Source organism: Lissotriton helveticus, chromosome 2_1 (genome assembly GCF_964261635.1).
Source record: "Lissotriton helveticus chromosome 2_1, aLisHel1.1, whole genome shotgun sequence".
Lineage (NCBI taxonomy): Eukaryota > Metazoa > Chordata > Amphibia > Caudata > Salamandridae > Lissotriton > Lissotriton helveticus.
Genome location: NC_136059.1, coordinates 768,118,062 through 768,146,029, shown reverse-complemented (window position 1 = coordinate 768,146,029; position 27,968 = coordinate 768,118,062). Strand labels below are relative to the sequence as shown.

Here is a 27,968-nt window from a genome sequence, read left to right as displayed (position 1 = left end):
TTATCAAGACTGCAAATACATTGGTATTATGTGAATACAACAGCCAACCAAAAAAAACACAACTAATGTAATGAAAAATACAGCATACACGTGATATCTGCAGCATAGGTATCCGGGACACTGCTCACTATGAAAAAACATCTATCTGTAAGACTTAAGTACGGGGATATTGTACTGATGCACCCTAAAATACTTTCCTGACTACAATGGCATTAGGGGTGTTAGTAGTACCAGGTCACTTACTCATAATGAGGAGCTTCAAGTTGCAGTTATTTGTTATGTTAGAAGAAAGTTACATAGAAGGAGGAATGGCCTCATAATGAGGGAAAAGATGTGTAAGGTGAACATTTTAAAGTGTTTTAATATGGGAGTTTGATTTCCTATAATTCACAGTGCTGAATTCATTCGCAGGATATTATCTTCCCTAAACAAATAAAGTTTAAATACAGTATTTCGTTTTTCTTTCAGTACAGGTCAAAAAAACGTTCACAACGTCACTGCTGCAAAGATATCATTAAGTAGCACACCAGACAAGCTCAGACTTGTAGGCCAATCCTTGATGAAAGCATCTAGCAATTAATTCTCCCCTGTGCATGAAAATAAACAGTGTAAACGCAGAACGCTTTCAGAAAATAAGTTATCCTGTCCTACATTGCTCTTTATTTTCAAAAACGTTAAAATATCCTACACTGCACGTCTTTGATTTAATTCCTTACAGATGTCTTGCTAAACCTGCTCTATAGTGTCAAGAAGTAAAGACCGGTGTGAGACAGTGATGCGTGATGTCAACCTAATCAAAGACTGGGTGCTGTAGTGCACAAAAGAAGGCCAAGCCAGAGGCATCAGATGAACCTTTTTCTCTACACTAGAGGACCTTGTCTATGTGGATGGCCTAGCCTTGCTCTCATCAGCAAAGCAGAAAATATATCTGGCCTCAACATCTACGCACAAGTGGGCCTGAAGATCAACACGAAGAAATCAGAAGAGAACATAACAGGAACAACCAGCATCCCAAGCCCTTCACCACTTAAGGTGGGGGGAGGTGACCTAGCCATGAATCAAGAGTTCACCCACCTAGGCAGTACTAATAAAATATGAGGGAGGAGCAGGCATTGACATCAAGAGCAGACTGAACAAGTCCTGGAATGCCTTTAGGATGCTGAACAATGTGTGGAGCTCATCTCAGTACAACACCAACACCAAGTTGAGACTTTACCGGAGCCTATCCAACAAAGACACCTTACCCAAACACAGTCCTTTAGAAGCAAAGCCCACCACATCTGAGATACCGGAAAAAAAAGAAAGGTTGCAAAAATGTACAAATCTTTGGTTAGTAACATCCCAGACATGTTTTTGTCAAACACGTTACTTTCTTTCTTTAAAGCTCTTCATGGTGGATACTCTATCTAACTGCAGGGCTGGAATGCGTATAGGAGTCAAATGTTCTATTCGAGCCACAATGGATCCACTAGCGAGTGTCTTCGTGGAAACTCCAATGTGCAAAACATATGCAGGCTCTCAATTGTGGCAAAAAGTTCCAGCCATGGTTCTCCACATTGTCACAAGTTTACCAGCACCACCTTGTGATGTAGACTCCATCTGTGATTCACCAGACACCGCTGGCTGAGCTAATCTGCTCTAGCATTCATAGATCCCGCCAGATTGCTCACAAACAAGGAAAAGATCTGACACTCCAGCCAACTACAAAGACACTGAGCCTCGGCACGGGACCTTGGACTCTACTCCACCCTGCTTGTTGCAGTACCACATGATGACGGTGTCCTCTCATAGAACTAGCAACAGCCTCCCATTGATGGACAGCCAGAAGGTCTTTGGCTCAAGAAGGTTGGCCCACAACCCCAACAGAGTGACATGGAACTGCGCTACTGCTGGAGGTAAGAGTCTCTTGATCTCCACCTCCACCAGATCTCTCCACAACCTAACAGCGACTTGTACATCACCACTTTCAGCTCTGGATGGGGAAAACAGAGGGGCCTGCCACTGAACCAACTGTGTTCAAGCAGCCGCCACTGCAGATAGTGAGCTGTCTCTTCCAAAATCTGGACGGCATTGGTCAGATTTCCTTTTAGCTGGGCCTACTGGAATGTCAAGTTCCAATGCAGAGTGCACATGTGCCACCTGGCGTAACGGACCAAGGAGCAGCAAGAGGTTAAGAGGCCAAGAAACGTCACAACTACGCTCACTGAAGCTAAGACTGAAACATTAAGATCATAGCCCCAATACCCTGGACTCACTGTGGTGAAGGAAAGGCCTTGAATTGCACTGTGTCCAGGATAACCAGAATTAATGGCAACCTCTGCAAAGAAGTCAAATACGAATTCCATTCATTGATTGTGAAGCCCAACAATGTCAAGAGGGTAGCGGTTGTCTGGAGATGGCCTAGAAATGACTGTTGCAAGTTTTCCTTCAAGAGCTGTAACTCGCCCAACATTTGGAACTCTCTCCCCAAAGATCTACGTTGCAACCCCTCATACTTCAGCTTTAAAAAAGATCTCAAACAGCACCTTCTCCTCAAATATTGGGGTCTTTTATCCTGTTTACCTCCCAGGCGTTTCCTTACCTGGCCCTTTTGTTACCGTGTTACCTCTCCTCTTCTCTTCTTACCTGACCGGCCATCCCCGCTTAGCTCCCCACATCTACCTCTTTCCTCCTTCCTCTAGTTCTCCTGTTCTCACCTCACTCCTCTTCATGTTCTCTTCTCTCCTTTCTCTCTCCCTAATCCCCACCGGAACCCTATTCCCCCCTCCCATCTACTCTGGCCTTCCCCACTTACTCTGTCATCCAATGCCTAATCTGGTTCTTATTGATACCTCCTACACCTTTGTTTATTTATTTATTGTACCTTGATTTTCGTTCTCATATCTTACCTTTCCTTTATGTTTTAATTTATTATTATATTATGTGATCTTTTCCCTCTGTAAAGCGCTCTGATACCCTCAGGTCTTGCCAGCACTATATAAAACTGTTTAAAGAAAGAAAGAAAGAAAGCTGGAATGCCCAAGCTCTAAAGGTTTGCTGCCACCACTTTCGTTAACACCAGGGGGGCACTACTGAGGCCAGAGGTCTCCGTCCTTTTATAGCATAAGAAAATAGCGAGCAGCAACCATCTCCTCTTTAAAAGCCCAGAGCCCTCTCTGTAGCACCTTTGGACAGCAACACCTGCACCACCTGTAGCTTAATGGGGAGGTGCTTCTCTGAAGAGCAATCAGATGTACAAAGAAGATGAAGCCACACAAACAGAAAGGGTAGAGTATAACCATGCTGAATAACTTATATGAGTTATCTGTCAGATGTGATGGACCACCATGTTTGAAGGAAATACTGGATCCTTCCCCCACAGGATAGTTGTGTGCCGCAAAGGGCAAAACAAGGTAACTTAGAGGCTGTTGCTGCAAGAGAAGGGAACTGGGAGAACTGGTGTCGCTGTTGGCCTGAACATTGTGTGCCAGGCACCTGTCCTCAGCCTCTAAAGGTCTGAGGTCACTGTTGCAGTAGTAGCGGCGACTGACGGTGTCTGAATGCCATCCCACTGAAGTAGTCCCTGAACGTCCTCAAATGATGCAGGAACTGCTTGGTAACAGTCAACAGCCCCAGGGAGCATGCCGTTCCCTTATTGCCCTTAAAATGCTCCAGGGCAGAACCTAATTTTTCTCCATAAAGGTGTGAGCCATCAAAAGGCATTTGAATGAGAGATTCTTGCACATCTCTAGAATGCCTCAGAGGATGCATCCAGATGTGCTAGTGGAGCCCAATGCTAGTGCCAACCGATCTTCCCAGGCAGTCCATAGCAAAACCCCCCTGAACCTGAACGCAAACCAGGACCGTTTTCACCCTAGTTATGGGCTCATCAGCCGGGTAAAGCCTGGCTCCTTAGTATTGAGGCTGGCACAAATCGTGAAATGGTCGAAAAAATTGCGGGCTCAGCCAAACGTGTCTGAACAATGCAAGCATAACCACACTTGCCTTAACCACAAATATACCTGGTAAAAGCAATGCATGGTCTAGATGCTGGAATGGGTGGGTCCACGAAGAGGAAAGATCGGGAGAGGACACAGTGAGGTAAGTGGGGCTGGAGCAGAGTTTTAAAGACGTGGGGTAGTTTTCAGAGGTTGGGGAGTCAGGGTGTTTTTAGCGCTGGGGTGGGGGGGGAAATCGGGGTAGTTTTTAGGGGTTGGGGTAGTTACTAGGGCTTAGGGGAGTTTGGGGTAGTTTTTAGCGCTCGGGGAGGGGATTGGTTTTCAGAAGGGAGGGGGTTGTTTTAGGTCTCAAGGCAGGGATCAGGGTACTTTTTTGGGCTTTGAGACCGTTTCAGGGCTCAGGATGGGGGGCCTGAGGTCGGGGAAGAATTCTGGCCCAAGGGTGTTTTAGGGCTCAGGACAGGGGTGGTGGGGTCGGGGTTACACTTACCTGACCAGTCTTAACCACACATATGTCTTTGTCATGCATGCCTTAAAAACGAAACGCATACTTCGTGGTAAAGGCATATGCTTGGTTAAGACTTGCTTGGTTAAGACCGCGTGGAACTGGCATGAATGGTTATTACATGCGTGATTCCATCCCACAACTTCACAAATCACATATTTGGCTGTGTGCTGTTCCCCAGTAATTGTTTCAGCCAGAGAGGCCCTAAGGTTTTCTGATACCACTGGCAAGATCTTGCTGGCCAAGTCCCAGAGGACATGCATATAAGGCTATTCGTAGATAACATTTGTTTTTCAAATGTCACAATCCTCTTGGACTTCCTATTCAGAAGAGTTGTGGGAAAATAATTCTGTTAACCGTACTGTTTTGATGCCTGAACCACCACACTCTACTAAGTAGGATATTCAGTGACAAAATCTGAATCACCAGGCACCAGTCTGATAAATGCGGCCACCTGTCTATATACTGGCGGGCAGGAACAGGGCTTTGACTAAGTGCCCATCTAAGTATCAGTGATCATCCCATTAAAAGGAAGCAAGGGCTAAGACACTGCAGGCTCAGACTCAGGCGCAAGAATTTCTGTAAGGACACCGGTCTTGGCAATAGGCAGCTGCAGATCAAACCACAACTGCAAATGGCACTCTATCTTCAGTCGGTGGTCCAAGTGGCAAATCCAACCCTGTATCAGGGGAAGTGTCAAGCCTACTGGAATCTTATCAAAACATATGACAAGAAAGAAAACCATAAGATCACCATCCCCTACCATATAATCATCATCGCCCTCTGGTGGTGTACCTTATTCAGAGACTGAGCACAAAATATATAGGAGATTCTGGTGGCACAACAGCCCTGGTAGATGCATGGTGCAGTATCAGGCTGTATGATGACTGGTGGCGCTTTAATAATTTTGTAGCATGACGTCAATTGAATTTGGGCTTTTTTCGGCTCAGGGTCAGACATTAGGATTAGAAACGGATCGTCTTCAGGCGCTGGTAACATTGCCATTGACCAAAGCAGCCTGACACAGGTCCAAGTGCCATAATAAGCGCCTCTACTGAAGTCCTTATCGGCCCAGGAACAGGTCCAAAGGTGCAAGTAAATGCCAGAGAAGGCGCTATAGTCATTTAGTAGCAGGACATCGGTGGAGATTGGGCTTAAGTCAGTTCGGGGTCAGACATCAGGATCAGACTCCGATCCTCTTCAGACGCCAGTGACATTGACTAAAGCAGCCTGACACAGGTCCAGGCACCAGAGTAAGCATCTGTACCACTGTCCATATTGGACCTGGAACAGATCCAAAGGTGCAAGTAGGTGCCAGAGAATGACCCGTCATCAGTAACCTGACAGCAGCCACCTCTGTATCCTAACGGCCTGAAAGTGTTCCAGAGGGAGCCAGAAAGGCTCCGAAGGTAGGCAGCATGAGCTTTCTGAATGCCTCAATTTGCTATGGAATCACTGAAGGCCCTGGAAACAGCTTGGGGATTGCTCTGCACTCTAGGACCCCGAAGAAGACTGACTAACATCGTCAGATGCTTGTGTTTCACCATGGACACAGAGTGGCAGATGGGGTTGAGTATCTGTTCGCTTTCTAATGTTTGCATTTAGACTTCGATTATGAGTTACCAGAGAACTTTGGCCACAAGATACCCATCTCGCCAGAGTGGCTCCGGAAGCAAGACCAAAACCATGCCCTCAAAGTTGAGCGAGAGCAGGACTTGTGCGAGAGCCTCGACTTCTTAAGCTTGGCGATGTACAATTTTGCCTCCTAGACCTGGATCGCCTTTCGGTGCAGGAGGGTGCACTTGTTTCATGAACTTCAAGTCATATTCCAAACTCAAACAATAGAGACACACCTGGTGCGGGTCCATGTCCTACATCTGCAATCACAGCAAGACTTGAGTTCTAATGTTTTGGGGGGGGGGGTTGGGATTGTTCCCTAGAATGCTGGTTTAAGAATGCTTTACAAAACTTACTCTTTTTGGTAAAAAAGCTTACCACCTTTAGACTGCATCACTTTAAAAACTTTTTTACTTTAACACTTTTTAACCCCATGCGCGCTCGTGACGGAACCATTCCGTCACGAGCCACGGTGGGGCTATGCTGGTGACGGAATGGTTCCGTCATGGCCTGGTCGTCACGTATGCGCGGCGCCGATTTCGCGCCTGCGCGGCGCGTTCTATTGAGCGGGCGGGGCCGTGACAGAACCATTCCGTCACTAGCACAGCGCCACCGCGGCTCGTGACGGAGTGGTTCCGTCACGAGCATGGTGGCGCCGCGCGGCCTCCCCTCCCCACTAGCGCCGCGGCGGAATTACCGCCGCGGCCAAGGGGTTAAAACATCTATAACATAGGTATGTTAAATAAATATAAAAATGCTAGCTTCCCAAAACCAGACCTAATGTCTCTGCTAATTCATGTTTCTAATAAATGCAGGTCCAACATCAATAATCCAAACTATTTCCATTGTTGCACAATTCAGCACCCATCCAAAGGTGGTCGAAGCAATGGTGGCCACTGTTCCCAACAAATGAGGTATAGGCAACTGTTTCCACTCACCAATTAGAGTTAGCCCTTGTGTTAAACCCACAAGTCAGGCCAATTTATAGTCAAATATAGTAGTGAGGTGCCTGGATGCTAACTAATTATATTACTCAGTAACAATCACCACTTGCTAGCTATAGCTAGGACCATGTTTCTATAGGAAAAATATTTTTTTGCTTTCCATATAACGTTGTCACAGTTTGATGAACCTTCATGAAACATCCCAAAACAAAAGGTTCATCCATCTCAGCTCCTTCCTGGAAGGTTTCAGGGTGATCCGCCAATTCAGGGGCGAGAAATTAGGGGGCGGGGGGGAGTTACACCGCAGGCTGTAGTCTGGCCCGCGACACTTCTGTCTTCACCACCGCAAGCTGCTGTTCAGCCAGTGGCCCCTCCCTCCTCCGCTCAGCCACCCCGCGGTTCTGCACAACAATCCACTGTTGCTCTTTTGGCATCACGGGTACATCCTGCGCCGCCTACATATAATGAGCCAAGGGCCACAGTTGATCCCGCGGTAATCTCCCCTCACGTCAGGCACACCACAAATCTATGTGGTGGCGCATTACTGTTTCTTTCGTGTCTCGGGTATGCTGCAGTTCCAGTTTTGGAACTGCGGCTCCCTATGCAAAGTGCTGCGAGCACAGTAATACACTCACCTCACACCTGGGGAACAAATATAACAGCCACCATAATGTCTGGGAGCCATTTTCCTGCAAGTCCTCTTCCCATATTCAGGCGGACACACTTCCCGAATTCCTTGGGAATGGTTTTCTTACACCATTCTAAAATGGTGACTTTTCTTATCCTTTTCATTACTACTACCCTATCCAAGGTGGTGATTGTTCACTTCCTGCCACATCATTTCCTGTTTCTGGGTATATAAGGGGCAGAATCTCATCTCCCTGCGTTGCAACACTGCTCGCTCCTGTTGGTGCATCTTCGTTCCTGTCAACTCTTCCTGTTCCTAATTGGATTCCCATTGGTTCCTTTGTTCTTGCATGAACTTTACCTGTTACCTGGTCTGATTCTCTCGCTGGTTAATTATCCTTCCTCGCTCCACCCCTGGTTTCCCTTTTGTCGCCTTCATGCCATACCTGAAGTCTCTGCCTGCTGTCAGAGGTTTTAACCCATCAGTGTTTTTGCTCTGGAGGACTCCTTCTAGAAGGTGGTACTGTCTGCCCTTGTGTTACATTGTCAGCAGCAATGTGGCTACCGGAAAGAGTCTCCCATACCTCAGACAAACCAAAAATTTTAAGAACCAGAACAAATCTCTGTGCCACCAAACATGACAGAGGGGTGCAAAATGTGTTTTACCCAAGCAACTTTCCATAGGATAATTGAACAGTGATTCCACAAAAACAGATAATAGGAACTGTACCAAATTTGGCAAAAAGATAGATCTTGGTCCAGAAAGCGTTTTTTTGTGATTTTATTTTACATCATAGACAGGTAGGGTGTCCTGGAGGGACCCCTCACTGGGGGCCCATATACGTTTTTTCTTTTAAAACAGTACCACTGATCCGCAGTGTTTATAAAAATAAAACAAGCATTTACAATGCAACGGTTTCGCCTTTGGAGAAGTTAGAGCTATTGGCATTGTAAATGACAAAATTTGTATTTATGTGTTGGTTTTGAAAACAGATAAATAAATGGCATTGTCATTTACATTGTGAACAACATTGAAGAGTGGTGAGATGCACACCATTTCTTTAACAGTCTTTTTAATGTTCGTACTGGTTCTCTATTTCAGCTTATTAAGGCGTGCAAGCACAGATTTGCGCCCTGTCCCATTGCGCTTTTCAATGAAATCATAACACTAAGGAACCCCATTCAGGAACCTTTCCGGCTGCACAGCCAAACCTGGACTGTGTGAATCCAATAAATCAAATGTTCCCATGCTTTTCTTTGTACTTCTTTTTATACCGTGTCGTTTATCAATTTTTCACTTCATTGTTATCGATTTATTTTACGCATGCATCTGCCATGCTCTAAGTGATGACTCTAACACAAATGGAGCGTACGTTTCCACATATCACAGCTTTATTTGCATCACCCAATGCATTTCGGGAATTTACATTCCCTTCGTCAGGGGTATCTACAAGGCAAAAATATCAAGTACCACCATCAGTATGCTGTTGCTTTGCTGATTTAAATGAAAAGCATTCATAAAACATATTGGTTACATTTAATCAAATTCCTCGATTTTACATCTTTATGATTATTGATTTCGAACATTTTAAACATTTTTACCATTATCCTATTCCTCATGTACCTTATCCCCAACTGCACACCCCCACCTCTATTTTACCCGCTCTATTCACCCCCCACTGGCCTGGGTTTAAAACATCCATCCTTAATGCCCTCATTACACAACCTCTTCACAAGAGGTAGTCCCTCCATTACACTGAATATCCCCTTCATACTAACTAATCTTCCCTCCACTCACCGTGGCATGCTAAAGTATTTCTTAAAAGACGACTTCCCAGAGTCTTTCGAGACCATTAGTCGCTCAGTTACCACCACATTGCTGCATCCTCACGGCGTGCCGAAGCACACTGCTCTGTTTAAACAGAAACCTCATTGGTTTCTCCGAGTTAACCAAACTGTATATCTCCCTTTGATTTAATTATCAACAGGTGACCGGTGACATATGCAACCGCGGTACCTAAACTGTGGTGCGGATTCCATGCCTCTCTTTCCTATTCTAAATGCCCAAAACTACGTATCCCAACATGCCACTTATCCTGAACTTGCCCATTCGAAACAATTCATCCCCAAACCCAGTCATCAAAAAGGTGAACCCCCATCATTGAAATCACAAAATTGTAGTTCTGCTACGTATGTAAACTGATTCAGAAGGTGATCTTTTAACTTTGAGGATTTAACATTATGGCGTGCATGTAAAAAATTATTCGTAATCTTTCTTTTCTTAAAGTCTTTCTTTTCTTTAAAAACAGCAATCATTTTCCCTTGTTCTGAACAGACCATTACTGACAGGAAACGTCACTCCAAAGCTGTTTTTGCATGTTTGCAGACAATCCCATTTCATTCAGCGTTAAACCTCGAATGATCGTCATTTTGTCAACTTGATTGGGTGCAATCTCTCCGTGGGACGGAAAAAATTGTGAACAACATTGAGATTCACATCCAAGGGGCCTGCCAGAGGTGTCCTAGAGCTGCCCTATGGCCTGCAGTCTGAAGAAGCTGATTGGTTGCGCCACTCTCAGCATTCCAAGGCATTGCCAGCCAAGGCAAGCTAAGCTATCCTCATTGCCAGCCCACCAGTAGGGGGCAGCAAATACCATTACAATTCTAGGAGGAGCTGCAATTACACTATTTTTGAGAGGGATGTAGGAGACTATGGCACCCATATGGTTAGGTTTGTATAATTATGAATATTGACAGGAGAAATATGTGCTAATTGAATTAATAGCAACACGTGAAGAAAGCCGATGCATCTCCAGAAAATGATTTGAGGGCAGAACCGCGTCCTAGCACTATGAAAGGTCCGAATTAGAGGAGTCGTGAATGAATGAACACATACAGTGCCACGGTCTGCATTGCTACTATCGGAGAATATCTGAACCGTAAACCTAAACAGCCCCGCAGGCAAAATGTCAAATGGCTGAGTTTGTCACGGAAGAACAAAAAGATGTGTTTCAACACCAGCCTTATCTTATCTACCAGGTATGAGCTGCAGGGACTGGCCCTTAACTCCTAATGCATAAAAGAGTTCACATAAAGGAAGTGTTATTCACTACAGCACGGATCCAAAGTGCATCCTCCACCGCCACCAGGGGGCCTAATAAACACGCTTTCAAGTGTCTGCAGGCTCTGGAGACAGGAAGAGTCGATCGACCCTTTTGTTTTATAGCGCTTTACACGAGCACCAGTTATGTTACACAGGTATACATTCATTTGGTAGGCACGGGAGATTAAGTGATTGGCCCGGGAAAATAGGATGTTGAGCCGAGACTCGTACCTGGTTCTCCAGTTACAAGGTCGGCAGCTCTGACTGTTATGCCACATCCTCTCCTCTCCATGTCAGGCGCAGGTGACTTGCAGCCCAGGTGACCTCATGGAGGTTTGACAGCAGGAGCGGATTGACCACTTCTACCCTTGTTTGGTCTGATAAACCTCTAGAAAAGACACCTCACCATTGCCTTTCACCTGACACCTCTCCTACGGACATCATCACCAGGAGGCCTGCATCTCTCAGTCCCGCAGCTGCGCACATCTGTCATGGGCAGTCGGTGCGCCATCGGTCTAAAATGGCGTCCCCCACACCCTACAACCTGCCTCAGACTCTCATCGCCCTGAGACATTTCCTCACAGACATGTCTGCCGTGGGGCCGCGCCTTGCCCCCGAGAAACGTCCAAGTCTACACGGGCCGCTCAGCGCGCATTCTTTTCAGGCCTTGACTACAAACAGCGGAAGCGCTCACAAAGTGCATGACAAATACCTTCTAAGGAACCGTGCATTAAGCAAGTGCACAAAACGACAATGGCCTCCGGGGAGTGGAGGAATTTTCTCACAAACACCGAAGGCCCCTTCGCTCACGGTGACAGATTGAAGAGGTGCTTAAAAAGCAAGTGCACAAAACGACAATGGCCTCCTAAGAGTGGAGGAATTTTCTCACAAACACCAAAGGCCCCTTCGCTCACGGTGACAGATTGAAGAGGTGCTTAAAAAAAAACCAGAAGTGGCCGGGCTCTTTCCCCAAGCCGTAAAAATAAACAAGTCAGGCCCGGGCCGTGCTGTGATTGGCTGACGTCACGGGGGTGTCCCGGGCCGGCAGCCAATCACAGCGCGGCCCGGGAAATGACGTCACGGGGTGTCCCGGGCCTGCAGCCAATCACAGCGTGGCCCGGGACACACGGCAACAAGGGGCGGGGCTTAAAAAAAGCCCGAGAAACGCCCCCGATTCACGTTTTCCCCGAGAAAGCGCGATTGACAGCCTCTGTCTCCCAATGGCTAGCCTCCATTTATGGAGCTAGCCAATGAGAGACAGAGGCGGGTCATCGATCAGATATAGAACTCAAGAGGTTTTTTAGCGCATGCGCACTACGTGCGCACTTGCAGGCAAAACCTAAAGAAGCAGGATCCTGCCTTTTTAGTCACCTTCCTGAGCCTATTATAGGCCCCAGGGACCCCATCCCCTGGGCCACAACACATTAAAAGGCTGTGGGTTGCCCAGACCCCACCCAGGACACCTATAGCGATTGCTGCCCATGGAGCTTCTGGGGGAGCCCCAGGGCCTCCACTAGTTCCCCTGCCTACATCCATTGCGGTAAGTCAGAAGCCAGCTACATCGGTTTGTTCCTGGGCAGCGGGAGCAGCTTTTCTCTGCCTCTGCTAGGCGGGAGAAAACCTATGTTTCTTGCCTGAAAGAGCATTGAAGTTGAGAGTCTAAGCCCTCCCTGCCCGTGCTCTTGAAGGAAGGGAACTGCAATGTCCCGGGGGTGTCCCTGGGGCACTACTCTTCATCAGGCCTTGGGTAATGGGGTCCCCTGGATGGCTCAGGGGCGACGGCCTCAACACAAAAATAAACAACAGCCCCAGGGATTCCCAGTGCCCTTGGGAACACATCTACCTATCTATCTAATCTAGGAATGATCTCTGGCAAAGCAAACTGAGAAGTACTAAGGTTCAGAAATGCCCAAACTCAACTGCAGACTTTCTCGGAAGACACAACTACTTTCTGGAACTCACCATCTGCTGTTTTAATGACCAAACCTTTATATATACCTTCAGACGAAGTTTAAAGCACAACATTTCCAAAATTTCTTATTTTGAGTTAATCAACTGCCATTCTAATTTTAAACTATTATGAAACTATTTGTTTGTTGTTAGTGAATGAGTACTATTCAAAACTGTTAATTACATTGACGGCTCATTTGCAAAGATTCCAAAATGCAGCATAAGAAACCTAACATCAGGCATTAAGGCGGCTGTTTAAAAGTTACACAAGTCATACATACAATTATTGCATTTTTATTTTTTGGTACAGAGCTGATGGAAACAATAGATGATTACGTGTAATGTTTGAAACTGGACATAAGAAGAGTAAACAACTGAGTCATTAGATTCACTGTGTTACATTGGAAGAGTTGGATGCTCAGATTTTTCAAGAAAGTTTTGAGGTCCTCGAACAGGAGATGAGGATCAACAAAGGTAAAAGCCTTACGACTTTACTGATTTTCCCTACAATGTTGTATCTCAAAGGGTAAGTGTGAGACTGCAAAGGGAAGTGGACCTTCAAGGCATGAATGGGATAATAAACAGTTTGTAAAGATACTTCAAAGCAGACTCACGCAAGTCTCTGTTGACCAGGCAAAGATTTGTGAATTCAATGCTTTTTAGGTTTCGACCTGGCGAAAAGCTGCGCAAGCAGCGTTTTGCGCAAGGCGAAATCTTTTGTTTAGAGTATGTAGCTTGGGAATCCACCCTCTGTTCCATTGGCTAGCTCCATAAATGGAGGCTAGCCATTGGAACAGACATCTGTCCGTCATGGCCGGAGCAGATTCGTTCCTGCGATTTTTACTCATCCCACCCCTTTTCCTACGTCATGCGGCGGTGGGCGGGTTTATTTATTTATTTTTTAGGTTTGTTTTGTTCTTCCAGGACGACCGCCGCCGGAAGAAGTCCAGGTGAGTGCCCGTTCCCGCCCCCCTCCCGCTGACCGTGTGCCGTTCCCGACCCCCCCCCCTCCCGCTGTCCGTGCCTTTCCTGCCCCCCTGTGCACTTCACGGAAGAGTCTGACAGCGGGTCTCCTCGGCACAGCATGCCAGTGTGATTCACGCTACTTTGTGTCCTAATTTCGTGGCGAAAACTAACGTAGACATTTCTGAGCAAGAGTGCATTTTGCAGGAAAGAACATCAACTTTCTTTTTTACAGAGTGTACTGTTAATGGTCTGCGAACATCCAGTGTCACCAAAGAACCGATTTTCATGCTGATGTAGTTTTTCATAGACCTTTGAGGGGATTAAAAAAATCATGGCACCCACACCACTTGTAAGAACACTTAGGGTCTGACGTGTACGAAAGAGCCAGGTTAAACACACATTTTTGTACTGCGCTGTGCCAAGCTGCTCCCTTTGCGGTTGAAGGGGTGCGCACAGCCCTCGGGCCTCAAGGGACAGGCTGCAAACCTGCCTCACATATATCATTGAAATCATGGCATTCAGCCTGTTTCTCCTTGCGAGCTGTAGCGAAGGCTGGGGTTATGGCTTGCATGAGACAGCACAACGCCTATTTTGAGTGATTGCCCCTATTATTTTATTTTACCTGTTCTTGTTTCTCGTCTGTTTCTGCAACGTGTACATTTGTCATTTTCTCCTCATGTAACGAACTTGGCTCTATTGTGAAGAGCTCTGACACCTTTGGGTAAAGCCCGCGCTATATAAACATGCATTAAATAAATAAATATCTTTCATTTGGTTTTAATTGCAGCCCCATACGTAATTAAAACAAAGCAGGCAAACTGTGAATGGCTCCGAGAGAGAATGTAGCGCCTCCTTCCACCAACTGCTGAGCCCACATTCCGGAAGTGGTCCTTCATGAACGGGTTCCACTTTGCAAATCCAATACCCCCTCCTTTGAGGAGGCAGTGTGGCATCATTGGTTTACTAACGCTACGGTGGTCGGTAAGCACTGACAGAGGTGGGCGAGCACGAGCCACTGAAATCTCGAGCCAGGCTCGAGCTCCTGTTGGTACCTCGCGCCCATGAGGAGCCGAGTTTTCATCTGGCTGCTGCTCGCCACCCTCACTCCACCTAGGCTGTGGCAAGAGCCGCCATCTTTGGAGCGGGAAACCGGGTTCGAGTTTCGGCGTCGCTCTACATCCCGTGAGTCTGTCTGGGCACATGCCCTTGCCTTGCCTATAAAGAATGCATGTGACCTTGTGCAATGCAAATGGCCCTCACGTAAAGTTCTTCCATACAGTGAAGTCAAGTTCGAGCTATATAAAAACTACAGAAATTGTGAAAAGAGGTAAGGCCAACTATCCACACAAGGAAAGGCAGATATACAAAGTCAAACAACCTAGATAAACTGCGGAATCCCCGCTTAAATTGTGTGATATTAGGCAATTTTTTACTTTACCAAAACTCCTTTTTTCTTCCTTATGGTGTAAGAAGGACCTTTCAAATATACGAGTTCAGATTACCTGCGGTACAAAAGCTATTATGTTTCATGTATCAGACTATAATGTGGCTCTATTATAAATATTCAGGACCACGTACTGAGTTTACATGAACTTGTAATAAGTACTTCTCAGTGCACTGCCATCATGTGCCGTTTTAATGTCAAATCTTCCACATGTTAAAAAATATGTCATATTTTACGTGGTTTGTTGTGTGATTTATATAGTAAACATTTTCAGGACTCGGCTCGTGCACGGGCTCTAAGAGTCAGATCATTGGCTCGGCTCTTCTTGTTAATTTGTGGGCTTGTCTACCCTCTAATGGACGCATCATTGTGATTGGTAACGAGAGGGGCTGTCTTTTTCATGCCCCCTTATTCTTATAAATTGCATATATGGTGCAAAATGCAAAAGACATTCCCGCCTTTACTTTTGGTTGACTTGTGGCCAAGCGACTTGTGGCTTTGACGTCACATTCTGTTGATTTTGCGCATGAGTCTTTACTATTTCAGCAAGTTGCGTATAAGCAGGCGAACATTTGATTTTTTACTTGCATCCCTGCCCCAGTGGCTTACCCCTTTACTACCCTAAACACAAATTGTTTAAACTCATGACGGGAATGATGTCTTGGGCCTCCGAACAGCAAACCAGAGCAGCACTGCGTGAGCAATAGTAAAATGTTGTAAAAATGTTGTGTTTTTCAAGTCTTTGGTGTCCTGTTGAATAGAAGGGTCATTGGTCAGACTCACCTCTGCCTCCTGCGAGTGATCAGAGATGGTGTGGGGAGCTCTAGTTACCATAAATCGGACGACGGCCCTAATGTGATTAAGGAATATGGCACAATTCCCTGGTAGGACAGTACGAAAAAAAGGAGTTTGCTGTGTAGTGGGCCCCATATCACGCCCGGTGCCACTGCATCTGCTACACTGCTGACAGCTGCGCCTCTGCTGGGCGTGCTCTTTGCACTGTACTGTGGCAATCCTTATAAGACCAGGCATTGGGAACTAGAAGGCAGATGATAAAACTGCACCGGCTCTGTTTATAATAACTACGTGTCCTTATAAACCAGTCAAAGGGGCGGACTCGGGAAGTTTGTCATTTACAATGCCAATAGCTCTAACTTTTCCGAAACCGAAACCGTTGCATTGTAAATGCTTGTTTAAATCTGTAATTGAAGGCAAGGTTTCAAGGCTGCTGTAGTGTGGCCTAAGGCCTGCTTTGCACGCATGTTATGTTAGCATGGCTTATAAGAAGTTTAAACGCCATTTTATCTTTTGCCGCTTTTGCACACGACACTGCATATAGCTGTTTTTGTAAAGTAGGCTTTGTGAAGGTCTACACATGAGAAAAGGTTTCTTTTCGACATTTCTAGACTTACATCGTGCCCCTAGTCTGCACAGTCAGTGCTGAAGCCGTCCAGGTCATCATAACATAGTAGCTGTTGCTCAACATGATCGAGTAACGCTTTTCAGACACAACAATTTGGCAGCTGTGAGCCAACTGAGATTCTGGCGCCCTTATTATTGCACAGTTGCCATGATTTCACACACTTGGAAGATTTTCCGTTTACAGGGATGCAGAGAGCTTTTGCTGATACTGATGTGATTTACTCTTACTGAGCGGAGAGGTAATGGGGTCCCCCAAACAAGCCTAAAAGACCTTCTTTAGTTTATAAATATAGTTCTTATATAGGGAGGGTGTTAAAACTAGGCACTATAAGACCTGTTTTCACCATCATTGTAATATGATTTCTCCTTTTGCATTTTATGGAATTGTAACAATTATGACCATATTATTTCTAATCATGTCTGCCTATGTTGGCTAAAATACTGCACCTGAGATCACGTCGTTAAAATAAATATTTTAACCTTACCCATGTCTCTAATTTACTCCTATTGTGTACCGGTATGAGAGTATAACGAAAGCATGTTCGCACTTCCCACCATTCCTGAGTTTTGCACTAAGTCACATGTTCTAGGTTGTCTAATCATTGGTTACTTTGCTATAGGATGAAGAGCTAATGTGACACTGATGCTAGATGGTTTGGGTTTTTCTAGGTACTGTGGTGAGTTTCTGGTATACCACAATTCACTGATGTCCTAGGTCACTGTGCACAGTTCTGTGTATGAGCAGGATCCTTGCAACGTCATCAGATCTATCAGGTTGAAAAAGAGTCCTCCACCAAATGTATGTACTCTCAGAAGTTTGTTCAATGAGTTTATGAAGAGGACTGGCTAGATTTGGCTGCAGTCATTTATGCATAAAAGGACCAATACACAGCCCAAACAAGGTTGATTCAGTTGGAGTCTGAAATAGGGAAACAATCTAATGGAGCAGATGGAGAGATAGAAGAAGATATTAACAGTCACATTATTCACTTGTGTGATCATAATAGTTCTGAGTCCAAGATGACAATGAGAATTCTCACCAAGCTTCAGGGTGCAGGGGTAGCACCCATGAGATGGGATCAGTCAAAGTTAAGTGCCTGAGGGTTACCACTGCCTAAGAGCAAACTCTCTATTTCATTTCCATTCACGCAGAAACAATGCAGGCAGTGTTGCGAGTGCAAAAGGAAATCACCAAAAGAGTGGCAATGCCACTGTTACTCTTGAAGTGTTGTATAGAACCGTTAAAAAAATACATACATAAAATGAGTGGTAATTTCTAAAGATTCCTTAACACAGAGGTGATGCTAAACTGAAATAATGGAATCATCATCACAAATCTAACCCTTACTTACAATAATTACTAAACTCAAATCAAATTTTTCTGAATTGTACAGAAGTGTCTGACCAATTGGGCTTCTACAACTTTGACTAGTACAATTTATATCCTCTAAGATGGGTTTTACATTCGACTACCACTCCCTGCCCAATGTCACAAAAGGGGCTCTGTCTTTTGGAGGGAGAGCGAGGTCTTCTCTGACATGTACAGAGTTGTAGAGTATGTTATTGTGAGAAAGTCTTCCTTTTTGACTTGATTACCACCATTTATGACTGATACTGGTGGTTACTGGCTGACTGACTGCCCTGGGCTCTGCTGCCCATGCCCAGGCCCAGTGCTCTGTTTAAAAGGTATATGGCAATTCAGCGCAATTACAGTTGGTACTGACAACCTACCTGCAAGTCCCTAGCATATGGTAAGGCATGTAGGTTTAAAGGCCCAGTAGATTTAATGCACTTAAGTGTAAACAGCTGTGATGCCTGCTGTAATTTTTAAAGTGAGACCTGACGTGCAGGCTGCTATTAAAATAAAACTACGGTATGATTGAATTCGACTTTGGAATGAAAAGGTACTTCCAAAGTATTAAAATACCTTTTTTTATATATACACGTCACCCCCAAGGTCTGTCCCAGGTGCCCCAAGGATAGGGTACCATGATAAAATAAGCAGGAATATTATAAAATATGTTTTATATGACCTGATGAGGGTAAAACAGCCAATTTAGTTGTTTCCACATTATAGTACATTAGCTCCATAGGCTAGCATAGGAATGCTTTACTTAACCCGTTCCATGCTGCCGTCGGCCGTCGCGAGCGCTACCTCGCTGGTGCCGCGCACGTCCAACGGCCAACGCAGCCCCGCCCGCTCTTTAGAACGCCCGCACTGCCGCGGGTAAGGCATTAACACACATAACGTCTATCTTTTGACAGAAGTGAGCTAAAATAATACTTCAAAGTATGAAAATAATAGTTGCAATAAATCCAGCAATTTTACATGGTTGTTGTTATTATAATTGCAGGAAAGTCGTTTTAGAACTGCTCTCCAAAAGTTACCTAAAGCCAGCCCAGAAGCAGCCTCCTCTGATAGGTCAGTCTTTGGCAGGCTGAGCCAAGCTGCCTTAATGAGGTGTGAAGTGGCCTATGCTAAACCAAAGGAGACATATGGTGGGAGGAGTTCTGCAGCAGCAGATCCAGGACAGAAAGGAGGTGGGTAGCTAAACTGGACTACAAAGAGGGAAAGACACTTGAGACAGGACCCAGGCCCAGGCCCACTTCCAGCAGCCCCAGCCACATAGTGGTCCTTGTAATTGCATTAGGTGAGGGGCTGGAAAGGGAAAGTTGGGCGCATCTGTAGGTTGGCCTAGGCAGACCTGAACCTCCAGGAGAGAATTTCTCCATTTTGATTTTTGTGGAATAGTGCTTCCTGGGGCAAACACATGCCACACTTCACGGGAAGGGGTCATCATAGAGGGTGGCACCCTGTACCTCATTGGCCAGGGTTACCCTCCCCCTTCTTGCTGTATTGCCACCTCAGGCAAAGATAGATGAAATCTCAACTGGGACGAGCACAGAATTCCTGTGCAAGAGCGAAGGGAAGGTCATACTTATGGAAGAGGAGATCTCACACACAATTGTGCCATTCTTAATCAAAGACGGGATCCAGATTTGTGAATTGAAAATACCTCACAGTTCCTGTTGATAGCCTTTATTAATTGGTGACCCCAGAGTAGGTTAAAAATAAGTAGGATGGTTAGTGAGAAACAACGACTAGCACCATCTCAATAGCTAGCCCTACGTTTCTGCCCCCTTTGGATAGCCGTAACATGTCTGGGCATTCCTCAGGGCCAAGGATCCCTAACTATCTCCTAGTGCCACTATGACTATATGTAATTTTTAATTCACGTATCTGGAGCCTGCCCTGGTGGTAATGTCCTACCAGGGTGGGGAGAGGTTGCCGATGATGAAGCATGGCACAGTTAAGTATGTGAGGCTTGTTCTTCCAGAAGGATGGCCTTCCATTTCCTTTGCTCGGCCACAGGAATTCTGTGGTCGTCCAAGTTGGAATTTCATCTAGCCTAATCCAAAGTGGCAATACAGCATCAGGTATTTCACCTGTAGCTGCCGCACCAATTTATGTTAGCTGTGTTTGCTCAGGAGGATGTGCGGTAGCAGGCTTCCTTCTCTCCCTCATATGTGTTATGAGAAACTCCGCTCCTTCTTCCCAGTCCAGAAATCTGGATAATTATGGGAGAGTTGCCCAGCAACTCCGATGCCTGTCTGGAAAGAAGAAAAAGCACTGCCCTGCTGAACCTCCGGCCTGCATCACGGAGGACTGCACTCTTAAGAACTGCACCTGCCACACACTTTGGGCTTCACCACAAAAGGACTTTGCCTTGCTTTAAAAGTTTGAGAAGTGGACTCCATGAAAGCAACAGATAGAAAAGAGCTTCAAGAAGTTACCTGCATCAACTCCACCAAGAACAGCCCAGCTGACCAGGTTTGTCCAGATGCATTGTGGGAATTGTAGTCCCAACTCTGCAAGGAGCAATTCATTGCTTCTGGAACCTTGACTGGTGTTGTGGACACTATAAGGACCCAAAATGACCTTCTGAATGAAGACAGAGAAGTTTGTTATCATTTGGAAAAGTTTGGGTAAAAAGCTCCATAAGCTGAAAGACTCGTCGTCCAGAATGAAGCCAGCAAAATTAAACTGCGAGACAGCCTAAACTTCAGGTTTGCACTGCTGAAAGCTCCGGAGCGGTTTTCCATCGACGATGAGAACCAAGACCTCCAGGAATCACGAGGCCTCACGCTGAAGCAAGCCGCTGTCGTTGAACAGCAACACAGGCCTGTCGAAGAGACCAGCTCAATGTTGCGAGAAAAAGAACCAAAAAAGTGATAAAGTGTGAAAGTAAAATTTTGACGAGCCCCAACTACTGCATCGTATCTGACCCACACTCCATCACGGTGGGCCTGAAACTTTGACTTGGTCCCAGTCAGGTGCACTCAGATGTCCCTGGTTGGAGCTTTATGCTTTAAGCACTGGAAAGCCTTTTTGACATTTATTCTTTAAAAAAACATCTCTGGTTCTCTGCATTGGATTTTAGTCGTTTTGGTGTCATTCTAACCATAAAAATACTTTCTATTTTTATAACTTGGTGTAAGATTTTTATTGAGTTACTTATTTAATGTTATTGGTGTTTTTAAATGCTTTACACACCTGTCTTTCAAGTTAAGTCTGACTGGTCGTAAGCTAAGCCTGACTGCTCGTGAGTTAAGCCTGAATGCTCGTGAGTTAAGCTACCAAGGGTTGAGCAAGGATTCATTTTTTGTGGCTTGACTGGACTTTATTTGTGATTGTGGTGCATTACTAAGTGTAGGTGCCTACCTTCCCTTACTAATACACCACCTTCCAACAGTTACTGCTACACACCAGACCACATCAACTGTAACCTAATGCTAAAACCCATTGCTCAAATGACCATACATACCGTTATGTCTGTAACAAGTGGCTCTTCAAGAGCCTAAGGAACTTTGTTTATCATGATCGACAGGCAAAGAAATGACAAGCGATGTAACTTGTTTTATTGCACAAAACAACACCAAAATATTTACAAAAGTTACTTATGACATCCAAAACTGCAGTTACAGCAAGGGCTCCGCATTAATAGGCTCACAAATAGATGTAAATAGCTCATTTACATTCTTTTACTGTGTGAATTCAAATTAGAATGATGAAGACAGTCAAACAAATAAGAGACAAAAAATGCCACTTTACCTGTGAACATCTGTGAAACTAATGAATTCTGTGCTAGGGTCTATCTGGTCAACACAGGTCTGAATTTCTTTGTGTACATTGACAATCTCCTCCGATACAAGGCTGGTAATTTGACTGTATTCATCAAAAATTCCTTTTCTGGAGAAAAAAAAACAATACATTCACCCAGTAATATTTACTAAATAGAGATTCTGCAAACAAAACATCTTATAGTCTAATACTATTTTATTTAAAGTTCAAACATAAAATTTTACACTTATCTGTAACTTTGTGCCCCACCTGGAATTGTTCCACTGTGAAAAGGAGCGAACTCAGTCAAAGAAAATCTTGAAATTAAAGTATGATCTAAAGGAAGGTCATTACATGCTTCACTGTGTTGACCCTATCACGCTGGGTTTCAAGTGGCTCTCAAGCATGGCCCAAAGATCATACAAAAACATTCCACTAGATAACATTCTAAGTCAGCTTAAAGCTACAATAGAGTGCTAGGTGGCTCACAAAGGATGGGGTAATCGAAAGTAACTCATAAGAATTGGCAATCAGCAAGAAAAAGATAGCTGATGCAGTCTGTCGGAGCCTTAAACATATACAAGTTACCCATAGGCCAGTTCCTGCAGCAGGATATTGTTGAGAGGCTATGCCCCGACCTGCCATTGTTATTTCTGTCGAAATTACCAGATGTGGTCCTATCTGTGAGGACTGAGGCATGATTCCGAGTGCGAATCACACTTACAGGAGACGTACAAGATAAATGAATATAGCAACATTTTCAATCAATCAATCAATCAGCAAATTTGTAGAGCGCGCTACTCACCCGCTAGGGTCTCAAGGCGCTGGTGGGAGGGTGAGTCGCTACTGCTCGAACAGCCAGGTCTTGAGTCGTTTCCTGAAGGAGTGATGATCCTGGGTCAGCCGTAGGTGGGTGGGGAGGGAGTTCCATGTCTTGGCCGCCAGGTAGGAGAAGGATCTTCCTCCGGCGGTGGATCTGCAAATTCGTGGGACCGTGGCGAGGGCGAGGCTGGCGGATTGGAGCTGGAGGGTGGGTGTGTAGAATGTAAGGCGGCTGTTGAGGTATTTGGGGCCCATGTCGTGGAGAGCCTTGTGTGCGTGGGTGAGGAGTCTGAATGTGATCTTGTTGACGGGGAGCCAGTGCAGGTCTCTCAGGTGGTCAGAGATATGGCCGTGAAGGGGGATGTCGAGGATGAGTCGTGCAGAAGCGTTCTGTATGCGCTGGAGTCTTTTCTGGAGTTTGGCTGTGGTTCGAGCGTAGAGGGTGTTCCCGTAGTCCAGTCGGCTGGTGACGAGGGCCTGGGTGACCGTCTTCCTGGTTTCGGTGGGGATCCACCGGAAGATCTTTCGGAGCATACGCAGGGTGTTGAAACAGGATGACGAGACGGCGTTGACTTGCTTGGACATCGTGAGGGAGGAGTCCAGGATGAAGCCCAGGTTGCGTGCATGGTCCGTTGGCTTAGGGGCGGTGCCCAGGGCAGGGGGCCACCAGGAGTCGTCCCAGGAAGAGGGGGATGGTCCCAGGATGAGTACTTCTGTCTTGTCTGAGTTCAGTTTCAGTCTACTGAGCTTCATCCATTCCGCAAAGTCTTTCATTCCTTCCTGGAGACTGGCTCTGGCGGTGGCGGGGTCGTTGGAGAGGGAGAGGATCAGCTGGGTGTCGTCGGCGTAGGAGATGATGTTTAGGTTGTGTTGGCGTGCGATGGCTGCAAGGGGGCTCATGTAGACGTTGAAGAGGGTGGGGCTGAGCGAGGATCCTTGCGGAACGCCGCAATGACTTCGGTGGCTGCGGATCGGAACGGGGGGAGGCGGACTCTCTGGGTTCTTCCGCCGAGGAACGAGATGATCCACTCCAAGGCCGTTCCTTGGATACCAGTGTTGCTGAGGCGTTGTATCAGGGTGCGGTGACATACAGTGTCAAAGGCTGCTGAGAGGTCCAGGAGGATGAGTGCAGCTGTTTCCCCGTTGTCGAGCAGGGACCTGATGTCGTCGGTAGCTGCGATGAGGGCGGTCTCGGTGCTGTGGTTTGCTCGGAAACCGGACTGCGAGGGGTTGAGGGATCTGTTTGTCTCGAGCAAGGCGGAGAGTTGTTTGTTGACGGTCTTCTCGATGACTTTGGCAGGAAAAGGGAGGTGCGAGATGGGGCAGAAGTTTTTGAGGTCTGTGGGGTCCGCGGTGGGTTTCTCCAGGAGGGCGCTGAGCTCAGCATGTTTTCAGCTCTCCGGGAAGGTGGCGGATGCGAAGGAGCTGTTAATGATGTCCCGGAGTTGGGGTGCAATGATGGAGTCGGCTTTGTTGAAGATGTGGTGTAGACAGGGGTCGGTTGGGGAGCCGGAGTGGTGTCTTCGGTGCTGACCGGGGTCCAGTTGCAGAGGGTGGTGGTGGGGGGGGCCGCTGGTTCAGTGGTTGGGTGCGTGGCCTGTGCGCCGAAGCTGTTGTGTATGTCGGCGATCTTGCCGTGAAAGAACGAGGCGAGTGAGTCGCAGAGGTCTTGCGAGGGTGTGATGTCGTTGTTGCAGGCGCTGGGGTTGGAGAGCTATTTAACGATGCTGAAGAGTTCCTTGCTGTTGTGGGTGTTGTTGTCCAGACGTTCTTTGAATGTTGTCCTTTTGGTGGTGCGGATCAGCTGGTGGTGTTTGCGGGTGGCGTTCTTGAGGGCTGTCATGTTCTCTGTTGTCTGGTCGTGGCGCCAGGCTTTCTCGAGGGTGCGACAGGTATTCTTGGAGTTTTTGAGGTCGTTGGTGAACCACGAGGCTTTCTTGCTGCCGGGTCTGCTGGGAGGGTTCTTCAGTGGCGCAAAGTCATCGGCGCAGTTGGTGAGCCACTGTGTGAGGGTGCGGGCTGCTTGGTTGGGGTCCCTCGTGTTGGTGGGAGGGTTCTGGCTGAGGGAGGTGGCGAGTTGGTCGGCGGTGATCTTGCTCCAGCTTCTGCGGGGAACCTGTTGAGGGTGGTGGTGGGTGGTGGTTCTCCTGAAGTTGAAGTGGACGCAGCTGTGATCTGTCCAGTTTAGTCCGGTGGAGTGGCTGAAGGAGATGTGATTGCTGGAGAAGAAGGGGTCTAGCGTGTGACCGGCGTAGTGGGTGGGGGTGTTCACCAGTTGCTTGAGTCCGAGGTTGGAGAGGTGGTCCAGGAGGGCGGTGGAGTTGCTGTCATTGTTGTTCTCCAGGTGGAAGTTGAGGTCCCCGAGGAGGATGTAGTCTGAGGAGGTAAGGGCGTGCTGTCTGATGAAGTCTGCGATGGCTTCGCTGAATTGTGTGCGTGGTCCCGGGGGTCTGTAGATGAGAGTGCCTCTGAGGGTGGTCTTGGGGTCGGTGTGTATCTGAAAGTGGAGGTGCTCGGCGGCGGTGAGGGTGTCGTCGGAGTTGTTCGTGATTCGGATGGTGTTTCTGTGGACGATGGCGATGCCTCCTCCGGTTTGGTTGACGCGGTACCTCCGGGTGATCTTGTAGTCCGGATGGCTATGGCGATGTCGGGGGCTGAGGAGGTGTTCATCCAGGTTTCTGTGAGGAAGGCGACGTCTGGTGGTGTTGTGTCAAGGAGGTTCCAGAGTTCGACGGCGTGTCTGTGGACGGAGCCGGTGTTGAGCAGGATGCACTTGAGGTGAGTGTTGCTGGTGCCTGGTTTGGCGGGAGCGGTGCAGGTTCGGAGGCAGGTGAATTTGCAGGCTTGGAAGGTGAACGGTCCGTGGGTGCGTTTCGGGATGGCTCGGTAGCAGGCGGGGTTCCGGCCGGCGTTGAGTGCGTGGAGGGTGGCGGCGTCATAAGTCCGTCGTGTGGGCTGGCATCGTCGGGGGCCAGGGGTCCTGGCGCTGGGCGCGGTCCAGGCGCGGACGGGCGCAGATGGGCTTGCCTTTGGCGCGTCAGTGGCGCATCCGTTGCACGGCCGCTTCATGGTCTGCATAAGAGTGCTGACAGGAGGGAGGAGCAGCTGGGTGGCGGGAGCGGGGCGGCGAATGGGGAGACAGGGGGGTCCGGGGGGCGGGGCCGCAGGGAGGCAGCGGCGGGAAAAGTGCGGCAGGAGGCAGCAGGAGACCGGGGAGAGCAGGCGGCAGCGGCGTGGGGGTGACCTAACCTGAAGCCAGGGTCAGAGGTCGCTCTAATTTGATGAATTAATGCAAGCATAGGTCATATGGGGTAGTTTTTATTCAACAGCTTCATTACGAGAGAAATATGACTGACATGGGGATTTAGAAACAGAATCAACAACACAAGAATTAGTAAACTTACTATTCACAAAAGGGGGCAGAAGGGAACTAATACCCTTATTGTACACTCCACTACTTGTCGTGTTTACAGGGGTTCTAACAGATCTGAGGGAGAAGTAGGAGAGAGATTTGGTCTGCGGCATTCCAGACACTGAATGGAGCTTGACTGTAAGCTACTGCCTACTGTCTCTAAAAATGCAAGAATTAAATTGCTGCAGTATAATTATTTACAAAGTATATACTTTATGAAAGGGCGTCTATTTGCAGCTGATTTTTGACTGTGCACTTGGAGACTGCTAACCAGACCCCAGTGAATGTGCTCTGGCTCTTAAAACATGTTCAAATTGGCTTGCTCCTACTTGGCATATTTAACTTTTCTATAAAGGCATAGGATATGGTAGCCCACAATACATCTATGGCATGGAACAATAAATGGCACCTGTGGGCTACAGCACAAGAGTGCCACCCACTAGTGCTATAAGACAAACATGACTCCAGGCCTACCACTGTTGCCAATTTTAACACTGCAACCCAAGCGGTCAAATTGGCCTTTTTGACATAAGAAGCCCCCCCCTTTTAAATATTAATAAGGTATCCCATGTAGGCAGTGTAGCCCTCAAGGCAGGGTGCACGGTATTTAAAAGTAGAACGTGTATAACACCAAAAAGATATTTTCACTACACAGAAACACTAGGAAGCAATATTAAATAATCAATCTGCTGTCTCAGGTTAGAGACCAGCTAGGAAAATGATTGTACTATTTTAAATATTTCTTAATAGCTCAACTTAATAATAAAAATGGATGTTTAATAAATATTATGGGACAGGTACTTTTAGAAGTTACCTTTTTCCCACCTGAAGCTCTTGAAGACTACTTTGCATTAACTTCTAATTTTCAACCAGCTGGTGAATAGCCCTGATGAGGTGTCAAAACTGTTCCCAGAGCAGAGGCAATGGCCTAGATGTGTTTGTGTTTTGGCTCCTCTGGTAGGAAGTCAAAACAATAATTTCCCTTTGGGCTGTTTGAAGCGCATTATCTATAACTCATACACAAGCAAACCAATATCACAAGGGAGTGTCACAAAATCACTAAAGCTAATATATAAAAATGTTTTATTAAATAAATCCTATTTTCTTTTAAAACACCATAAAAGTACACTAAAAAGGCAAATCAATTATTCTGCCATGGATCGATTCCCAACTCTAGTAAATCACATACAAAAAATAATACTAATCAAATTCAATGCGGGAGAATGTAATGGACATTAAACTTTTGTCATTTAAAGAACTAATCTAACAGTAATTTCAGGATCAAAACATCATTGTGTACAGTTCTTTCTTCGACAAAAAACAATTCGATTTAGAGCTTTTTTGTAGCAGCGTGACGTGTTCCACTGGTATAAACTGATCCAATCACCTTCTTCAGGTAGTAATACTTGAAACTCCCCCAGAACTTCAGCAGAAATGGTGAGGATGTGGTAATAAGTTCTTAAGGAATCTAACTCCTCCAGAATAAAGTGCTGTTTCTCGCATGTGTCCCGTGATAGTTTAAAAAGAGCTCCGGTCAAAGTTCGTTTTTCTCAGTTGGAGCTTTTCTTGCCAAAACGAATAGTTTCACTGGAACTTCACACAACACCTATCCGAAATCGTGGCTCCTTCCTCGCATACAGCCCCAAGGATTGATTTTGACTTGCAGAAAAAAAGAATGAGTCTCAAGGTAAAACAATACCGGGTGGACCCTGGTTAGTGTATTCGACCTGCAATAAATCCCAGTCAGCGTGAAATCACACCTTGGACCCGGTCTATTGCAACCATTAAGTATCCTTGTTGCTTTTCACATTTTGGAGATACCTTTACTCAAATCTTTAACAATTCATATCTCTGATTCCCCTGATTGGATTCGGTCTTATTTTGCTCAGCAAAACAAACTTTGACCGGAGCGTGTCAGGAGGCTGTTTAGTCCCGACAACTGGTTTTAACTGTAAGGAGAAGTGGGCGCAGCAAGGAGGTACGATAATCTGGAGACTATCTTGTTCCATATTCACAGATTAGTTAAGTCGTATCTTTCCCTGGCACCACTAAATTGCTGGCTCATAGAGAGACCCTCTTTTTTAACTGCACTTTAT

General features: G+C 46.4%; 2 protein-coding genes across 23 annotated transcripts in view; one reads left to right on the top strand and one right to left on the bottom strand.

Annotated features, from left to right (window-relative positions):
* Positions 1-27,968, bottom strand: part of FER (FER tyrosine kinase) — a 1,039,778-nt gene that overhangs the window by 693,739 nt on the left and 318,071 nt on the right. Inside the window, exon 6 of the mRNA XM_078675464.1 lies at positions 21,630-21,767. Coding sequence (XP_078531590.1) covers positions 21,630-21,767 — 138 coding nt within the window. The remainder of the gene's footprint in view (positions 1-21,629; positions 21,768-27,968) is intronic.
* The window catches only part of LOC144818244 (uncharacterized), a 273,766-nt gene that overhangs the window by 213,964 nt on the left and 31,834 nt on the right, over positions 1-27,968 (top strand). For 13 of the 22 annotated variants that reach the window (XR_013607077.1, XR_013607076.1, XM_078675480.1 and 10 more), the window contains one exon: positions 12,995-13,158. The exons of the other annotated variants lie outside the window; for them this stretch is intronic. The gene's annotated coding sequence lies outside the window, so the exon portion shown is untranslated. The remainder of the gene's footprint in view (positions 1-12,994; positions 13,159-27,968) is intronic. 22 annotated transcript variants of the gene reach the window in all.